Here is a 20,591-nt window from a genome sequence, read left to right as displayed (position 1 = left end):
AAAAAAACTAAAATAAAATAAAACTTGTTTCAACTGAAACTGTTAATTTTTGATTTTTTTTATGCGAGAAAGGTACTTTAAAATTTGCAATTTTATTTTTTGGTCAGTTGATTAGTTCGCCAAAATTTGGCATTAACCATTATTTTATTTTTTTTCTATTTTATTCATATAACCAAATAACATTGTATTTGATGTTAAATAAAATCCTTATCAAGGAAGATTTTTAATCAAAATTCTTAACCCATGTGACGTAATTTTCGCAATAAAAAATAATTTATTAGTTGAATGACCTCCTTAATTTGTTTTGATTTTTTTTATTCTTTCATTTCTCTAAAGAGTATTGTCCCAGTCACATTCATAGTTTAAATATTCACCATTCAATACTTTACCAACAGTAAATCACATAAGAAATAAGATGAGTCAAAATGTTGAAGAGAATCTACTGATGGTGAAAAATTTAATTTGTAATTATTATTCTCTTACGTGGTTTTGTTTCTTATTGATAAATGGTTTTTGTCTTTGCTAGCAAAAAAGCAAAAAATGTGTTGCATAATTCTAGACGAAAGAAACATATTTGAAAATAAAACAGATTTTGAATTTTTAAAAATCACGAAACTTAAAAGTTTGATGTTCTGTGCCCGTTGAAAAACTATTAATTTTAAAAAGACGCATATTGAATGAGAAATTTTTATCTCAAAAAGTAACACTTTATAGTCTGTAAGGTTTTAATACGTTATGAAGACATTTAATTTCGAAAATTCGCATATTAAATGAGAAATTTTTACCTCAAAAAGTAACACTTTAGAGTCTGTAAGGTTTTAATACGTTATGAAGACATTTAATTTCCAAAATTCGCATATTAAATGAGAAATTTTTACCTCAAAAAGTAACACTATATAGTCTGTAAGGTTTTAATACGTTATGAAGACATTTAATTTCGAAAAGTCGCATATTGAATGAGAAATTTTTATCTCAAAAAGTAACACTTTATAGTCTGTAAAGCTCTAATACATTATGAAGACATTTAATTTCGAAAATTCGCATATTAAATGAGAAATTTTTATCTCAAAAAGTAACACTTTATAGTCCTTAAAGTTCTAATACGTTATGTAGACATTTAATTTCGAAAATTCGCATATTGAATGAGAAATTTTTATCTCAAAAAGTAACACTTTATAGTCTGTAAAGTTCTAATACGTTATGAAGACATAAAATTTCGCGAAATTCGCATATTGAATGAGAAATTTTTATCTCAAAAAGTAACACTTTATAGTCTGTAAGGTTCTACTACGTTATGTAGACATTTAATTTCGAAAATTCGCAAATTGAATGAGAAACTTTGCTCTAAAAGTAACATTTTATAGTCTTTGAAGTTCTCATACGATATGAAGACATTTAATTTCGAAAATTCGCATATTAAATGAGAAATTTTAATCTCAAAATGTAACACTTTATAGTCTGTAAGGTTCTATACTACGTTATGTAGACATTTAATTTCGAAAATTCGCAAATTGAATGAGAAACTTTGCTCTAAAAGTAACATTTTATAGTCTTTGAAGTTCTCATACGATATGAAGACATTTAATTTTGAAAATTCGCATATTAAATGAGAAATTTTAATCTCAAAAAGTAACACTTTATAGTCTGTAATGTTCTAATACGTTATGAAGACATTTAATTTCGGAAATTCGCAATTATTATCCAAAAAAGTAACACTTTATAGTCTTTGAAGTTCTCATACGATATGAAGACATTTAATTTCGAAAATTCGCATATTGAATGAGAAATTTTTATCTCAAAAAGTAACACTTTATAGTCTGTAAGGTTCTACTACGTTATGTAGACATTTAATTTCGAAAATTCGCAAATTGAATGAGAAACTTTGCTCTAAAAGTAACATTTTATAGTCTTTGAAGTTCTCATACGATATGAAGACATTTAATTTCGAAAATTCGCATATTAAATGAGAAATTTTAATCTCAAAATGTAACACTTTATAGTCTGTAAGGTTCTATACTACGTTATGTAGACATTTAATTTCGAAAATTCGCAAATTGAATGAGAAACTTTGCTCTAAAAGTAACATTTTATAGTCTTTGAAGTTCTCATACGATATGAAGACATTTAATTTCGAAAATTCGCATATTAAATGAGAAATTTTAATCTCAAAATGTAACACTTTATAGTCTGTAAGGTTCTATACTACGTTATGTAGACATTTAATTTCGAAAATTCGCAAATTGAATGAGAAACTTTGCTCTAAAAGTAACATTTTATAGTCTTTGAAGTTCTCATACGATATGAAGACATTTAATTTCCAAAATTCGCATATTAAATGAGAAATTTTTACCTCAAAAAGTAACACTATATAGTCTGTAAGGTTTTAATACGTTATGAAGACATTTAATTTCGAAAAGTCGCATATTGAATGAGAAATTTTTATCTCAAAAAGTAACACTTTATAGTCTGTAAAGCTCTAATACATTATGAAGACATTTAATTTCGAAAATTCGCATATTAAATGAGAAATTTTTATCTCAAAAAGTAACACTTTATAGTCCTTAAAGTTCTAATACGTTATGTAGACATTTAATTTCGAAAATTCGCATATTGAATGAGAAATTTTTATCTCAAAAAGTAACACTTTATAGTCTGTAAAGTTCTAATACGTTATGAAGACATAAAATTTCGCGAAATTCGCATATTGAATGAGAAATTTTTATCTCAAAAAGTAACACTTTATAGTCTGTAAGGTTCTACTACGTTATGTAGACATTTAATTTCGAAAATTCGCAAATTGAATGAGAAACTTTGCTCTAAAAGTAACATTTTATAGTCTTTGAAGTTCTCATACGATATGAAGACATTTAATTTCGAAAATTCGCATATTAAATGAGAAATTTTAATCTCAAAATGTAACACTTTATAGTCTGTAAGGTTCTATACTACGTTATGTAGACATTTAATTTCGAAAATTCGCAAATTGAATGAGAAACTTTGCTCTAAAAGTAACATTTTATAGTCTTTGAAGTTCTCATACGATATGAAGACATTTAATTTCGAAAATTCGCATATTAAATGAGAAATTTTAATCTCAAAAAGTAACACTTTATAGTCTGTAATGTTCTAATACGTTATGTAGACATTTAATTTCGAAAATTCGCATATTGAATGAAAAATTATTATCCAAAAAAGTAACACTTTATAGTCTTTGAAGTTCTCATACGATATGAAGACATTTAATTTCGAAAATTCGCATATTGAATGAGAAATTTTTATCTCAAAAAGTAACACTTTATAGTCTGTAAGGTTCTACTACGTTATGTAGACATTTAATTTCGAAAATTCGCAAATTGAATGAGAAACTTTGCTCTAAAAGTAACATTTTATAGTCTTTGAAGTTCTCATACGATATGAAGACATTTAATTTCGAAAATTCGCATATTAAATGAGAAATTTTAATCTCAAAAAGTAACACTTTATAGTCTGTAATGTTCTAATACGTTATGTAGACATTTAATTTCGAAAATTCGCATATTGAATGAAAAATTATTATCCAAAAAAGTAACACTTTATAGTCTTTGAAGTTCTCATACGTTATGAAGACATTTAATTTCGAAAATTCGTATATTGAATGAGAAATTTTTGTCTCAAAAAGTAACACTTTATAGTCTGTAAGGTTCTACTACGTTATATAGACATTTAATTTCGAAAATTCGCAAATTGAATGAGAAACTTTGCTCTAAAAGTAACATTTTATAGTCTTTGAAGTTCTCATACGATATGAAGACATTTAATTTCGAAAATTCGCATATTAAATGAGAAATTTTAATCTCAAAAAGTAACACTTTATAGTCTGTAATGTTCTAATACGTTATGTAGACATTTAATTTCGAAAATTCGCATATTGAATGAAAAATTATTATCCAAAAAAGTAACACTTTATAGTCTTTGAAGTTCTCATACGTTATGAAGACATTTAATTTCGAAAATTCGTATATTGAATGAGAAATTTTTGTCTCAAAAAGTAACACTTTATAGTCTGTAAGGTTCTAATACGTTATGTAGACATTTAATTTCGAAAATTCGCAAATTGAATGAGAAACTTTGCTCTAAAAGTAACATTTTATAGTCTTTGAAGTTCTCATACGATATGAAGACATTTAATTTCGAAAATTCGCATATTAAATGAGAAATTTTAATCTCAAAAAGTAACACTTTATAGTCTGTAATGTTCTAATACGTTATGTAGACATTTAATTTCGAAAATTCGCATATTGAATGAAAAATTATTATCCAAAAAAGTAACACTTTATAGTCTTTGAAGTTCTCATACGATATGAAGACATTTAATTTCGAAAATTCGCATATTAAATGAGAAATTTTAATCTCAAAAAGTAACACTTTATAGTCTGTAATGTTCTAATACGTTATGTAGACATTTAATTTCGAAAATTCGCATATTGAATGAAAAATTATTATCCAAAAAAGTAACACTTTATAGTCTTTGAAGTTCTCATACGTTATGAAGACATTTAATTTCGAAAATTCGTATATTGAATGAGAAATTTTTGTCTCAAAAAGTAACACTTTATAGTCTGTAAGGTTCTACTACGTTATATAGACATTTAATTTCGAAAATTCGCAAATTGAATGAGAAACTTTGCTCTAAAAGTAACATTTTATAGTCTTTGAAGTTCTCATACGATATGAAGACATTTAATTTCGAAAATTCGCATATTAAATGAGAAATTTTAATCTCAAAAAGTAACACTTTATAGTCTGTAATGTTCTAATACGTTATGTAGACATTTAATTTCGAAAATTCGCATATTGAATGAAAAATTATTATCCAAAAAAGTAACACTTTATAGTCTTTGAAGTTCTCATACGATATGAAGACATTTAATTTCGAAAATTCGCATATTAAATGAGAAATTTTAATCTCAAAAAGTAACACTTTATAGTCTGTAATGTTCTAATACGTTATGTAGACATTTAATTTCGAAAATTCGCATATTGAATGAAAAATTATTATCCAAAAAAGTAACACTTTATAGTCTTTGAAGTTCTCATACGATATGAAGACATTTAATTTCGAAAATTCGCATATTGAATGAGAAATTTTTATCTCAAAAAGTAACACTTTATAGTCTGTGAAGTTCTAATACGTTATGAAGACATTTAATTTCGAAAATTCGCATATTAAATCAGGAATTATTATCCGAAAAAGTAATACTTTTTAGTCTGAATGAGGATTTTGTATATTTTCATATTGTATGAGGATTTTGTATCCCAAAAAGTAACTCTTTTGACTCATTGAAGTTATCATTTTTTTTTAATCCCATTTCTTTATGACTCTCAAATATTTTTAATAAGCAAATTAAAAACAAACCATTTTTTCTAAATTTTATTATTTACAAGAACTAACAATTTTGCAGTTCAACTTATCTCTAACATATCGCTGTCTTTAAAGGCAACATTTTCAAAAACTTATTTAATCTTAAATCTAAATATTATTTAAAATAAATTAAAAAAATGTTTACAACAAATGAATGAGAAAATAAAAAAAAAAATTAATATAAATGATCCTTAACAACTAACACCCGAGTTAGGAAGTATCACTTTGGCCAACAAGTTTTCGTTAAACATCTCCATCATAGCTTACGTACTCTCATCATTGGCCAATACTTTATTAATCCAAGGCACAAATCTTTGAATATTCGTATAAACACCAGGCAGATGTTCTCGTCCACAGCCAATACCCCAAGACACTAGACCGACTAGAGTCTTCCTTCCTTCTAATGTGAGTGTTAGAGGTCCACCGGAATCACCTTGACAAGAATCACGACCGCCTTCCTTATAACCCGCACAAAGGAAGACATCGTGAATAGTCTCTCGTCGTCCTGCCGCTCTAAACCATCTCTGGCAGCGATCGTTTGAAAGGACTTCTACATCAACTTCCTGTAAAAAAAAATATGTCAAGTTAATAAGAGCTTTAAAAATACAGGAAAAGTCTTTAGAACTTACCTGAAGAACAGAGGGAACTGTACTCTGACCATGTCTCGTTCGGCCCCATCCTGCCACAGTTGCCATCTTCCCCACTAACTTCGTTGCTACTGGAGGTAGGCAAACTGGAACTATGTGCTGCTTGTACTGGACCGTTCGGTCTAACCTAACTAAGGCTAAATCGTTTTTGAAATCCGCCGGATTATACTGTGGATGTACTTCTTTTCTTTCAATTCCATATTCCTCATGTCCAAGGCGCTCTTCTTGTCCTCGAACGTCCCACTCTCCAAGGCGGATCTTCATATTCGAATTCGTTGTCCTGAAAAGAATAAAATTTTAGGACTTATCCAGGTTAGGGTTAAAATGAAAAGAACTTGCGTTGCAACACAATGAGCTGCAGTCACAACCCATCGACTTGAAATCAGGGCACCTCCACAACTCAGCTTTCTCGATAAAAATCCAGATTTGATTAAAGCCACTTGCCAAGGATGTGACCCGAATCCAGTCGAATGTCCACCAACAATTCGATTCGAACGAGTGAATACCTCACCGCAACCTGAAAATGATAAAATATTGTTTCGAGATGAAGTCTTTTATGAAAAATCAGGAGAAAATTGAAAGGAAAATTCTAATTTTACAAAAGAAGACACAAAGTTTAAGATGTTTTTCCAAAAGTCGAAAAAAAGAAGAAAATCCCAAAAGCCAAAGAAGAAAAAGACAGAAGAAGTGATAAATTGGTGCATTAGAGGTATAGGAGGCTTAAGTGAGGGAAGTTCATGTCTAAAAGCTACAAAAAAGCTAATGTAGGTACCAGGTACAGGACGATAACTTCCATCTTGATAGGAGTCTCCACCGTCAGCAGAATTGCCACCAATATCAATTCCATTGCCCACGCCAAATTGTTGCGGCTGTTGCGGATGATCCAAAAGAGTGTCATCAATACCAAAATGATTATCCAGATGATTTGTTATCCCAGGATGACTAACACTGCTTATATGATTCGTTTCATGCTCCCAAGTATGTGGCCGGGATAAGGGCTTATACGGATAGGTCGACGGATGTTTAGTTGGATACAAAATGGGAGGTGTTGATGGATATTTTTCATTTATGAGATTCGGATAATGAGGTGGACGATTGACATGGAGATGTGGTTTGTTGGTGTTGGCGAGATCTGGATAAATGTCATGCAAATGAATGATATCACCTGTGAAACATATTATTTTTTGTTTTTTTTTGTTTTCGTTCATAGTAAAATTTTGAGGAAATTTAAAAATAAAATATTCTGTGTTTTTGGTTTGGTGGTGCCATGGAGGGTCTTTGAAAAAAAAACTTTGTATGTTTTAGAAAATTATGAAAGTGTAAGGATTTTAAGACAAAGATTTAAGAAACAAAGAAGTAAACAAAAGTTTGGCAATCGAAGCTTTGATTATGTCGTGTAGAAATGTGTGTTATGCAATTGTGTAAAAATTCGTGATATTTGATATTCATGGAATTGAATTGGCTTGGAAAGGCTTTCTTTTAGAAAAAAGAACAAGGTAGGTAACAGCTTTAAACGCTAAAGTGAAACTAAAATGATTTTATATAGATTAAAAATTGATATTTTTTCTATGTTGGTCAAAAAGTATTCTGTTCAAAAGGATGTTTTCGAGGTAGTCTTCGATTCGATTAACAGAATTTTACAGTACCGTTCCTTTCGAAATATAAAAGATTGGACAATACTCCTTGGAATTAATTTGTGATCTATAGTTGAGAATTTTATGGCTCAAGACTGTGAGATCAACCATCAACTTACTCAACTGTCTTCATATAGTTATAATCAGATCATTTTGTACTGGAAGGAAACACCCCATTTTAGTGGAATCATCAAAATACGCTTTATACACAATGACATAAACCATAAATCTAGCATTATTATGTAAATACATTATCTTTCCCAGCAGCCTGAATTCTACACCACTACATTAAATCGATTCGCTTCAAATTTGGTAGTTATCGGTTTTGATAGATTCCCTAGAGGAGAAAATATTTTTAGGATAAATATTACCAGTATTTCCCATATGACCAGATTGGAAGATATGAAAATTGAAACAAATTGGAAAAGGTTGTTTTTTTCTCAAAAACGGCTCTAACGATTTTGATTACAAAAAAAAAAAACACAAATGCGTACTTTTGAAATAAAAATGTTATTTTTAGGATAGTTATTAACTGTAACTGTCATGTAACCGTTTTCTTGATTCCTGACATTCTCATTAACGCAATTTCTTGTACAGAAATGTTTTGGTAACCATGATTAAAAAAAAATTAAGAAAAAAAGAATTCAAAAATATAAATTTGGATTAAAAAAAAAATAAACAATTCAAATTCTTTTTTAAGCCAATTTTTTCCAAAATGCATATTTTCTTAAAATTTTTTTTTAAATATTTAAAATAATAATTTCTCAAAATTAAAACTAACATTACGATAATCGAGAAGTCAAAAAAAGTGGGTTTCTTCATGACGTCCGTCGGTCTGTGCGTCGGCGTCGGTGCGTCCATCTATACAAGTAGTTGCAGCCTAAACGGCTCGGCAGATTTTCATGAAATTTGGTACAGATAGGTTTTTCGTAATTTCCAAGGTTTTTTTTGTTTTGTTTTTTAATATATCGCCTAGAACGTATACCTCCCATACAAACTTTTCGAGGTATTGCAATTTTCTCGAAAATGGCTCTAACGATTTTGATTAAATTTGACACAAGTAATGCTGTACGTATATACAAATATAACTGCGTTTTTAGTTTTTCTAAAAAAATACGGAGATGGGAAATATGACATTTTCTTTTTTTTATCGCTAATGTCGGCTCTTCCCGCACAGCGAAAAATAGACCACATAAAATAGAACAAAAACAAGAAGATTTCTCTATGGTTTTCATCCAAGAAGGAAACCTTATTAAAACAATCGGGTTTTCCTTATTGTTTTAAAATCTGCAAAAAAATAAAAAAAAGATGACCAGGCTGGGAATCGAACTGGAGACTTCTAATCATTAGTCGCCCACCTTACCACCTGAACCAATATGCCATGAAAATATTGATCGCGATTTTTGTTCTAGTGCTAAGTTGCAAAAAAAAAAACTTTTCAGTCAAATTTTAATAAGATTTTCTCTATAAAAATAATAAGAAATCTCCTTAAAAAAACCTTATTAATCGTTGATTTTAATAAGATTTCCTTATGAAATGTATGGACGGTAAAACAATATGGCAATCTGTTAGTTTTTAGCGGGTCATATTTTTCCTTGTGCGTGTATCGTTAATGAGTTATTGCAATTTTCTCGAAAATGGATCTATCGATTTCGATTACATATGGAATATGTTATAGTCTTAGTGATTCTAACAAAACTGTGTTTTTAGTTTTTCACAAAAATTTCGGAGAACGGAAATATGGGCGTTGCCGTTTTCGGCCAAATTGATATATTTTTTAGTTACTATTGTATATTTCATCAAACACTTAGCCAATTTTATTCAAAACTTGCAGATATTTCTTGCCATTTTGAAGTGTAAAATGTAAAAAAAAAATTAAAAAAGTTTTTGAAAAAAAAAAAATTAAAATGCAACGTTTATTGTTTTTTTTTTTGTTCAAAACTTAACGAAAATCTTTTATTGCAAAAATTCCTTGTAATATATATATTAGGGTGGTCGTTATTTTCCAAAAATTGGAATTTATATGCTCCCAAGGGCTTATATGGTTGGAAATAAATAAAAAAAAAATATTCCCCAAGTTTCAAGTCTCTAAATTAATTTTAACCCGTGCCGAAAAGCGGTTGAAGTTTCTTATGGGAATAACATGGGGTTTTTGACCTTGTCCCATCAAATTTGAATTCCAGCCAAACTATTCGTTCTAAAAATCTGAAACTTAGCAGACTTATACCTTATAGTTGTAGCAATCATGTGGATTTTTTTCAGATTTTTAACTATTATAGTTTCGGATATTAAGCTCGGTAAAGAAAACCATTTTTTTTCAGACTTTTTTTCATTAAAAAAAAAAAAAATAATAAATTCCTTATTCGTTTATGAGTAATTCCATGTGAAAAGAATATAGGAAAAATACCTATGTCATAAAATCTTGTTGTGTCATTTTTTAACGGTTCCTTAGCTCAAAATATGAACTTCTGTATATAAATAATCCCCCAAAAGATTAGCAAGGGAGTAGAATGAATTAATAATACAATTCCGGCTTTTCAGAAAGATATCAATTATAATTGTAAGTGTTGCCGTTGATTTTTAATAATTTTTTTAGTATTTTACGTCATATTTTAGAAAAATGCCCCTCCCGCCTAAACGAGGGGGGATAGACCCCCTTTCCAATAGTAAAAAATTATTGTATTGAACTCCTCTACAAAATACCGTTATCAATTCTTGTCGCCTAAGTTATCGTACTAGTGCCGAGCCTCATTATAGTTTTATGTAAAAATTTGAATCATCAAAATAAAAAATTGCAAAAAAAAACAGCTTAAAAGTGAAAAAATCATTACGAAACTATTTTCATTGAAAAGATAATAATTTTTTACTACAAAAATAGTTTTGAAAAAAAAATTAAAAAATGGTTTTTTTAGAAAAAAAAAAATAAAATGTTTTTTCACCTTTTTTGTAATAGATCAGCTTAAAATGAACTAATTTCATTTTTAATAACGGTTTTGGAAAGGTCTAAATATCACCCTACAAATGCAAAAACAAACATTAATTCAATTATGCATAAAGTCGCAAGAAATAGGTATGCAAAAAAGTAATTAAAGATCATGTTTTTTTTTACTCTCAAAAATTGAGTGACTTAGGGAATTAATTCATTCTACTCACTTGCTAATTTTTTTGGGGGATTATTTATATACAGAAGTTCATATTTTGAGCTAAGGAACCGTTAAAAAATGACACAACAAGATTTTATGACATAGGTATTTATCCTATATTCTTTTCACATGGAATTACTTATAAACGAATAAGGAATTTATTATTATTATTATTATTTTTTTTTTTTTAAATGAAAAAAGTCTGAAAAAAATGGTTTTCTTTACCGAGCTTAATATCCGAAACTATAATAGTTAAAAATCTGAAAAAAATCCACATGATTGCTACAACTATAAGGTATAAGTCTGCTAAGTTTCAGATTTTTAGAACGAATAGTTTGGCTGGAATTTAAATTTGATGGGACAAGGTCAAAAACCCCATGTTATTCCCATAAGAAACTTCAACCGCTTTTCGGCACGGGTTAAAATTAATTTAGAGACTTGAAACTTGGGGAATATTTTTATTTATTTATTTCCAACCATATAAGCCCTTGGGAGCATAGAAATTCCAATTTTTGGAAAATAACGACCACCCTAATATATATAAGTAATATAACAACAAATTAAATTGATTCTTTTTTGAAAAAAATCCATTTTTCGAAAACAAGTTATTGTTGTTTTTCTGAACAATTATTGGTAAAAGTCTAGTTTTTCAACGGTCTTCTCGGCGAAAACCATGCATATGTTTCCACCGCCATAGTTTATCCTCTGTGGAGTCGAAGAATAGAATGCATCTGATTTTCATTTAAAAAAAACTTATCTCGTAACTCGTATGTAACTGTTTTAAATTTCCTCATTTAACAAACAAAAATATAATTAATAAAACTCAATCGATTGAGCTTGGGGACAACATAATGTATATCAAGAGATTTAATTTCTTTTGAGCTTAAAACCGATAGAGAAACGTTTATTTTTTTTTAAAGATGAATAAACTACAGGCATAGTTGCTAAAAATACTGAACTATGTAGTGCATCTGCTTGGATAAAAATTTTTACTTGCGATATTCATAGGTACTATAGGGAAAGTTTAAAATTCTTAAAAAAATTAGAATTGAAGAAAACAATCAGACATGATATAACGGTGACGGAGAATGCGAAAAAAGTGGCTTTAGCAATTCGGTAGCTATATCTATCTCGAGCTGCGGCGTAAACTTTATTTACTTTAAACTTCGAAGTTAAGATTTTATGGTAATTTCCTGGAATTAAATTGATTTTCTATAAGGACCAATATTAACAGTATACTTTGTGCGAAACGACACAATATTAACCGTAAAAATTATTTTTCTCCAAAACAGTTCTAACGGTTTTGCTTAAATAGTAAATGTACTTTTGAAGTTAAAAAATTGGACCGTTTTTAAAGCCATAGAAATCTTTTTTTTTTTATGTCTGACTTACTCGTAAGTAGGGTATTAAAAAATGTTTTATTTGCAATGAATATTTTTATTGTATAATGGAAAGCGAATGCAGAAATTTTTGTACAACTTTAACTTTTTGTACAAAAAAAACTTATTAGTTATCTTAACGTCAATTAATAAAAACAAATCAATGAAACGGATTTGTAAAACTTTGTTTTTGTACGTACATATTTCAAATAATACATTTTTCCTTTATTTTTGGCATAATTACCAATATTTTTTTTTTAATTTATTTATTTTATTTAATTTTCAGAATATTCAAAAAATTATTTTTTTACTTGTTTGGATGTCTAATCACAACAAGAGATAGTTTTGTTATTTAAAAAAAAAAAAAAAAACAAATTAAAATGCCCAAAAACATATGGAAATTAGGTATCGAATTGTAGAAAGTTATCAAATATGGAATTTTTTTTGTTAAAAAACGATCTACTGAACTTGCTGTTACTATTTTATTTTCAAATTACGAAGTGTTTATTTTCAGGGAATTCAGATTGTCTTTGTTTAAGTTTCATGAGATCCAGCATTGAAAAATACCCTAAGATTATGTGCCAAAAGCTTTAATTGTTTTTTAAATGAATGCACAAGATGGATCCTTACAGTGAGACAGCAACAATTACAACATAACTTTTTCGTATTGTGGATAAGAAAGTACTTGAATGTACTAAAACTTTTTTTTCGGTTAATATAAACCTTCAACATGTAGACGAAAACGGCTTAAAAGAGTGTGGAATGCAAACTTATGCTAAGAAGAAGATCATTTTCATTGAACAGGTTTAGTAAAACTTAACAACACTGCTATTCTATTAATAAGAAGCTCTATAACTCTATTGTACGACCCTATCAAAACAGTAAAATTGAGCTACTTCAAAATTATGCACTTTAAATAACAGTACTTAAAATTGTATATCCCATTACTTTTTGTATTAAATAACAGAAAATAAATTAATGGGGCTTAATATTGTGTAATATTATAATAAACACCTACACAAAATTGGCTGACCGCTTCTTAATGGCTATAAAAAAAAAACTACTAAATTACCATCTTATGCTAGGTCGAAGAAAAGAAAAAAATGTAAGTGAAAGGGTTTTCACTTTTTTTTTTCAGATAAACAAATAAAACTTCGTCACACTTCGATAAATTTACACTTGAATACCACCTGAAAGCTAACCAACCTGTAAAGTTTTTCTTCCCAAAAAGATCTTTCTGTAGCGTCAAAGGTCATGGAAAACAAAAGCACGTCGATGATGGAAAGTGAAATTTATTTAATTCAAACTTTTTTTTTTTTATTTCATTGAATAAATAAAATTGCCTAACTTTCAAGAATTGAAGTTGAAAAAAAAGTTAAAACTTTTCGAAGAAACTCAACGAATGAATTTTTTTGATTATTAGAGCATAAACGACACAACTACTTGTACAAGAAGTGCCAGGCAAGCGATGAAATGAAATTTTTTATTGTCTACTGATTATGTTCCCAGCTCATGGTTTGTCAACAGAGAAAATAATTCCTTGAATAAAATTGAACAAAAAAACAACAAAAAAATGAGTACTTTAATAATTTGCAAGGTAATTTTCCAAAACCAAAAAAAAATTAGATGACGATGACGTTTCAATAATTGGAATTTATTGTTATGTTGTTTTCAAGATGCAATTTTGTATGAAATGTTATGTCAAATATAAATAGTCAACGAGTTTGGTAACAGTCAATTATTTTAATTCGATATAATTTGAGTACTCACTTGTATTTTGAGCTACAGCAGCATTTTGATCTTTGTCTGCGTCCAATTCTCTATCCACGCAACATGACCATATCATGCCACCAGAACATAAATCCACCGGCTTACCACCGCCAAGAACACACGATATCGAAAGACCGCATTCGAATTTGTGACCACGAAACCGGCAAGTCTGAGGGATCACTGGAAAGAAAAAGTAAGGAAAAGTTGTTATTTTTGTTATGTAAGTTTAAAAAAATTGCTTGCATTATAATAATGCCAATTAGTTATCATAATTTTCTGCATGTTGGTAATTTTATATTATTTATATTACTACACAAGAAATATAATATTACTTGGAATAGTTTGTTTAAGAAGAAACTAAATAGAAGTTTCCCTGAAAGATAAATACGTACACTTTTATATTCTTGAAAATGTTCTTCGGGTGAAAACATAATAAGAAGCTCTTGGGAAATACAAAGAATAACAGAAATAGCTCATGGATTTGTTAAAAAGAAAACTTGACAATCTTTTGAGATTTTTTTACAAACCTTAAATTAACTTATATGATATCAATCATTGGAGTCAGTGCAAATAACATTTTGTTTGCATTATTCCAAAATTTTGCATTGAAAATAAAATGTGTGTAAAGTGAATTTAAAAAAATGCGAATATATGTATAAGCGATTTGATGGCGTAAAATTAGCGACTCCACTGAAGAAAGTATTGTAATTATAAGAAATTTCGACATGTATAATTTTGCTTCTATCAATTTTCGAGAGTTTTTACACAAAAATGTATCCATGTTTTCTTTAGTTGCAAAAAACTTCTCTTTAAGAAGTGGTTTTCACCTATAATAAAAGTATGTCATACAGTTTCTTGAATAACAAAAAATTTTTAGAAATTTGTTTTTGGAAATCGTTAAAGCCGTTTTAAAAATAGTTTTTTTATACATAGAAATTGGGTTGGGGTGAAAATTCTTTCGGGTCAAAACATTTTTTTTTTTTTTCAATATTCTGCTTTAAAAATTGTCCTTTACAAAAGTCGGTTTTTCAAAATTCTGTTTTTCAAAATTCTGTTTTTCATAATTCTGTTTTACAAAATTCTGTAAAAAAAAATAAATATTTAAATTAAAGTACATGCTTGCATATTGTCCAAACTCTTTTTAAATTCTTTGCCAGAAATTTCTAAAATTATCTTTGCTTTAAATTTGTTGCTTATTTGATTACCAACTTACTTTGTCAATTTTTTTGATACCTATTCACTGTTGTTTGTTAAATCAATAAATTTAAAAATATTAAGAAATAGCCCAGGGAAATTAGTAATTTAAATCGCATTTTTCGCGGGACAAAATTTTTTTCATGGAATGTGTTCGGGTGGTTGCCCTTATCATAAAAGTCAATTTGTTGGGAAAATTGGAGGTTGGGAACAGCCGCCATCTTGGAAAAGAGATTGGTATCGTTTTTATTGAATAGCTCCATTGTTATTCATTTTAACAAAAAATGACAAAGGTAAGACTTATCAACAATAAAATTATCTAAAAAATGATATACAAAACAATTCCGTGAGTTGATTAAATAAAATTTTACAGTTCGTCAAAGTGCGGGTTTGTTTCGCAAGGTTGGGACAAAATGACATTTGTTCATATATCTGACGAACTTTTGATTTGTTTGGATAATTCTTCAAGAATGAATTATAGTACTTATAATTACCTATAAAATGAGCCCACAATCGTTATTGTAACCATCGTATTGTAGAAGTAATCCAACTCCGAAACTCTCCATGTACTAGTCAAAAGTGAGAAAAAAGCTAGTTTTTTGCTAGTAGGCCGAGAAAATTTTGGGAGTAGAGGTTTAACCAAAATACAAGTACGCAGTTATGCAGCCATACGCGTGTTAATGTCGATTTCAAAGGTCTGATAACTCTAATTTTGTGTTTTATACGGTTTTTGGGGGGTTAAATAACGTACGTTTTCCAATTAACGTGAATGGGCTAAATTTATACTATTTGAAATTATAAATGTACAAGCTGATGCTCTTTTATTTTTCCTAAATCTAGACACCCCAATCTTGAGGATGTGACCAATAGAACTCAAGATATAAGCCGTTTATACGATTATGTTTTAGAGGCTTTTTTGTTTCGATTTTTGTTTGTTTATTTGAATTGAAAAGCCTGATATGGTTAGTTAAAAAAGCTTATATCGTGAGTTCTATTAACCTCATAGCAAAGATTGAGGTGTCCAGATTTAGGAAAAATAAAAGAGCATCAGCTTGTATATTTATAATTTCAAATAGTATAAATTTAGCCCATTCACGTTAATTGGAAAACGTACGTTATTTAACCCCCCAAAAACCGTATAAAACACAAAATTAGAGTTATCAGACCTTTGAAATCGACATTAACACGCGTATGGCTGCATAACTGCGTACTTGTATTTTGGTTAAACCTCTACTCCCAAAATTTTCTCGGCCTACTAGCAAAAAACTAGCTTTTTTCTCACTTTTGACTAGTACATGGAGAGTTTCGGAGTTGGATTACTTCTACAATACGATGGTTACAATAACGATTGTGGGCTCATTTTATAGGTAATTATAAGTACTATAATTCATTCTTGAAGAATTATCCAAACAAATCAAAAGTTCGTCAGATATATGAACAAATGTCATTTTGTCCCAACCTTGCGAAACAAACCCGCACTTTGACGAACTGTAAAATTTTATTTAATCAACTCACGGAATTGTTTTGTATATCATTTTTTAGATAATTTTATTGTTGATAAGTCTTACCTTTGTCATTTTTTGTTAAAATGAATAACAATGGAGCTATTCAATAAAAACGATACCAATCTCTTTTCCAAGATGGCGGCTGTTCCCAACCTCCAATTTTCCCAACAAATTGACTTTTATGATAAGGGCAACCACCCGAACACATTCCATGAAAAAAATTTTGTCCCTCGAAAAATGCGATTTCATGCCCATATTTTGACTAATTTCCCTGAGCTAAAAAGGTTTTTATTGTTTTCGAATTATATTAATAAATTATATTATTAATTTATCAAATAAAAATGAATACCCAAAAAATTTAATAAAAAAGAAATACATATGTATTTGGCTTCACACAACAGCGTTTCTAATTTTCTTAAGTAAAAAAAGAAACAGACTTTTCTTTAAGAAAAGCAGAATTGTGAAAACCAGAATTTTTAATTCAGAATTTGAATCCGCTTCCATAACAAATTTCAAAAAGTTAACAAAAAATAAAAATTGTAATGCCAATAGAAAACTAAAATATTCATTACAAAAAAAAAGAACAAAGTTTCAACTGTGTTCTGCAGTTTATGATAAAAATAAAAAATTATTCTCAAAAGAATCTAATCTAAGATCGTAAATTAGTATTGGCAAACTATCTTATTCTTTTATGATAAACTTTTACTGATTTAAACAGAACAAAAAAATAAAAAAAAAAAACTGAACTTAAAACCACTCAAAATAATATCTAATGGTGGATGTAATATTACGCTTTACCCTCTTATGGACTCTTACTGGTAGTGGAACAAAATCGTACGACATATTTTTGATGAGCTGACCTTGAAATCTTTTTCAGAATTGTTTTTATATCCATTGCCATTAAATATCAGTTAAACTCAGGTTAAATAGCCTCAATTATGTCTTCTTTTTCAAGGATCGTTATTTATCTCTTCGTCTATTCTACAAACCTAGATTTTTGATTTTAAAAATTAAAAAACTATTTTAGGGAAATAGTTAAAATAAATTAAATTTGTACCTACTTCGAAATTCTGGGCTACTGGACTACTTTGTACTTTACAGAATTTTCCTAAAAATGTTAACTCAATAGTAAAAGTGCAATTTTTATCATCAAAAAGTGCAAAGCTATTACATCCAAGCACTTCTTTTGAAAACCAAAACTTCGCCCATTAAAAAAAGAAAACTTTGAATTGTACGTACTCGTATTTTGCAGATTTGCAAAGTAAAATATGTATATTGTCCTAATAAATAATAATTACTGCATTTGAAAATACTCGATATTCAACATTGAAATTTGCAGCTGAAAGGATTTTTTTTAACTTGTACATTGCCAATTACGTGTTCATTTTCATACTAATAACTTAACTTAATCACTTTAACAGTTAAGGAAATCAATAAGAACCACAGCCCCTCATTGTATTGATTACATGCTCTGCAATTATACGACAAATGATCATCAATTTCTTGGGCTTATCGATATTAATCAGGTACTAGCAACTCAGACAGCTACTTGAATCGTTTATTTCAGAAACAACATAAGTCCATGAGCACTAACTTTTCAGGAGCAACAAAAAACTGATTTTAATCTTTAAATTTCACAACACTTCAAATTTAGAGTATGCAGAGTTAGCTAAAGACGCATTTAAAAACTTTTAAAATATAAACTGTTTTTCAAGTCTTAGCGGGTTCTTAAGCCTTTAAAGTCGCTGGACTTATGTCGTTTCTGAAATAAACGAATTTTTTTTGTTGGTAAAACTTTTGTTTTTATCTAGCTATAGCTTTTGAACCCTCTTTCTGATTTTAATGAATAAAATAGCAGTAGATAGAGTAAATCTTTAACTTTTTATTGATGTATAATTTAAAAGCTTGCGTGTCATGATGACTGCTAAAATAATTTAAAACTGTAAAATGTCATATATTCAACAGTTAAAAATGCTGCTACTGCAAGAAATCTGGCTATAACTTTTGAACCCTGAGTTTAATTTTAGTCAATTTAAAAGAGCGTGCTTGTGAAGTTTGCTGCCAAAATAATTTAAAACTGGTAAAAAGTAATGTATTTAACAGTCACAAATGTTACCACCGTGTGAAATCTTTCCATATATTTTTAACCCTTTACTTTCAGTTTTCTTATTTTGGGGGGTCTGACATTCTTTATTTCAACAAGATGAATAACTATTCATAAATGATGAATTTCCAAAAAAAAATTTTTTGGGAAAAATGGACTTATGTTGTTTCTGAAATAAACGATTCACTTAAGAACATGCTTGAAAAAAAAATTGGTTAGCTAGTTTCGAATAATTGGTGTTGGAAAGATAGTGACGTGCGATTGTTATTGAGTTTCTGCGTTTTCGAGTTTCTTACGAGAAACCAAAAGTATGAAAATCTCAAAGTTGAAAATTATGAAAACTCAAAGTTTTGGACTACCTTCATCGTTATACTAGAGAGTTTTACTTACTAATGGTAAAAAAGGGAATCATTCCATTTAAAATCTGTGAATTATGTACATATGTATGTATGTATATATTCTAATAATTTTAAGTTTATGCGACTTTGAAAAAGCACGTTTTTAGAAACTAAAAGAATTTTTGAAAAAATGTAATAGAAACAAAAAGTGATAGAAACAAGATGGAAATTGGAATAATATAATAATAATAATATCGATACAATAAATTTGTGAAACTCAAACATACAAATGGAAAATGTAAGACATCTACAACTTGAGATATGAACGTATGAGGAATGGTATTTGAAAAATTAAATATTTTGACACATATCTGCCGAGTTTTTGATTTAACATTTTTTTTTTTATATTTCAAATACTTTGAGTATTTTGAAAGGCTATAAGCCAATGTGTATAATTTTTTTGAATGTTTTGGTTCGACAGATAATTTTTTTTTAAACAATGCATATAGTGATAAAAAATGGCATGAATATATCACTCTAACGAGAATCAATAAACAAAAGATTTCATGTCAAAATATGTCAAGGAGATCAAATTGAGAATAAATCTCTTCGTGTTGTATAAATTTTGTTTCTGAAAGGACCTTTTATAAGATGAGTTAAGAGATAAGTATTTCAAAATTAATTGTTAAAAGAAATATGAGTTATTTATTGTAACTAATTCCAAAAGCTCTATACATCTTTTTTTTCGAAAGAGCACAGTGCACTGTATTGAAATATTTTATTATATTCGTTCGTCTATTAAAAAATGACGTGCAACATTTTTGTGCATTTGTGATTCACTGTGCTGTGAAGCAAATAATTATGTAAAATCCATCCATGTAAGCAATTTTCGTTAAAATCAGAAAAAATAACAAAATTATATTTGTATTTACCAATGGTTATGGAGTGAAGCATATTTAAAAATAAAAAGCTTTTCATGTTTCTTATATTTTCAAAATAAAAAAAAAACTCAAAAATTTTACTTCTCCCAAGCATATCCATTACGGATTCCTCCATTCCATAGTAGTTACTGGGTGAATTTCTCCTTGACAAAGCTTCCAATAACAGCAAATCATGTTCTTGTTGCTCTGTTGGGAATCCACTTGTTGCTGCTGCTAGAATGCATGTTATAAAAACACTCCCGGCCAATAAATTCCTTACATCCTTTGAAGTACTACCACAACACATATTTATTTTTAATTTTGCCAAATGACACTTTTTTCGTTGAATTTTGTATACAATTTGCTATTGAAAAACTTATACTTAACGAAAGAAAAAAAATTGTAAAAAAAATTCTCACTCCATTTACATGACTTTAACAATTTGACGTTAAAATTACACCAAAGTGAAAGGATTTTTTTTTTCGTATTTAAAACTTCTCACACAATTAACCAGAGACGTTAACAGTTATAAACTCAAGTTTCACTCTTCCTCTGT

General features: G+C 28.5%; 1 protein-coding gene across 1 annotated transcript; it reads right to left on the bottom strand.

The window, feature by feature from the left end:
• Window positions 1-5,612: 5,612 nt before the first annotated feature.
• LOC129912267 (serine proteinase stubble) lies at window positions 5,613-20,342 on the bottom strand. The gene is made up of 6 exons (XM_055990447.1): window positions 20,138-20,342; window positions 13,975-14,154; window positions 6,821-7,213; window positions 6,388-6,565; window positions 6,031-6,328; window positions 5,613-5,964 (listed from the first exon to the last, which is right to left on the bottom strand). Exons 1-6 carry the CDS (start codon window positions 20,340-20,342, stop codon window positions 5,665-5,667), a joined length of 1,554 nt encoding a protein of 517 aa, XP_055846422.1. The 3' UTR covers window positions 5,613-5,664.
• Between the last annotated feature and the right edge of the window lie 249 nt (window positions 20,343-20,591).

Source organism: Episyrphus balteatus, chromosome 1 (assembly GCF_945859705.1).
Source record: "Episyrphus balteatus chromosome 1, idEpiBalt1.1, whole genome shotgun sequence".
Classification (NCBI taxonomy): domain Eukaryota; kingdom Metazoa; phylum Arthropoda; class Insecta; order Diptera; family Syrphidae; genus Episyrphus; species Episyrphus balteatus.
The sequence above is the reverse complement of the archived record's forward strand: the minus strand, read 5'-3'. Positions and strand labels throughout refer to the sequence as shown.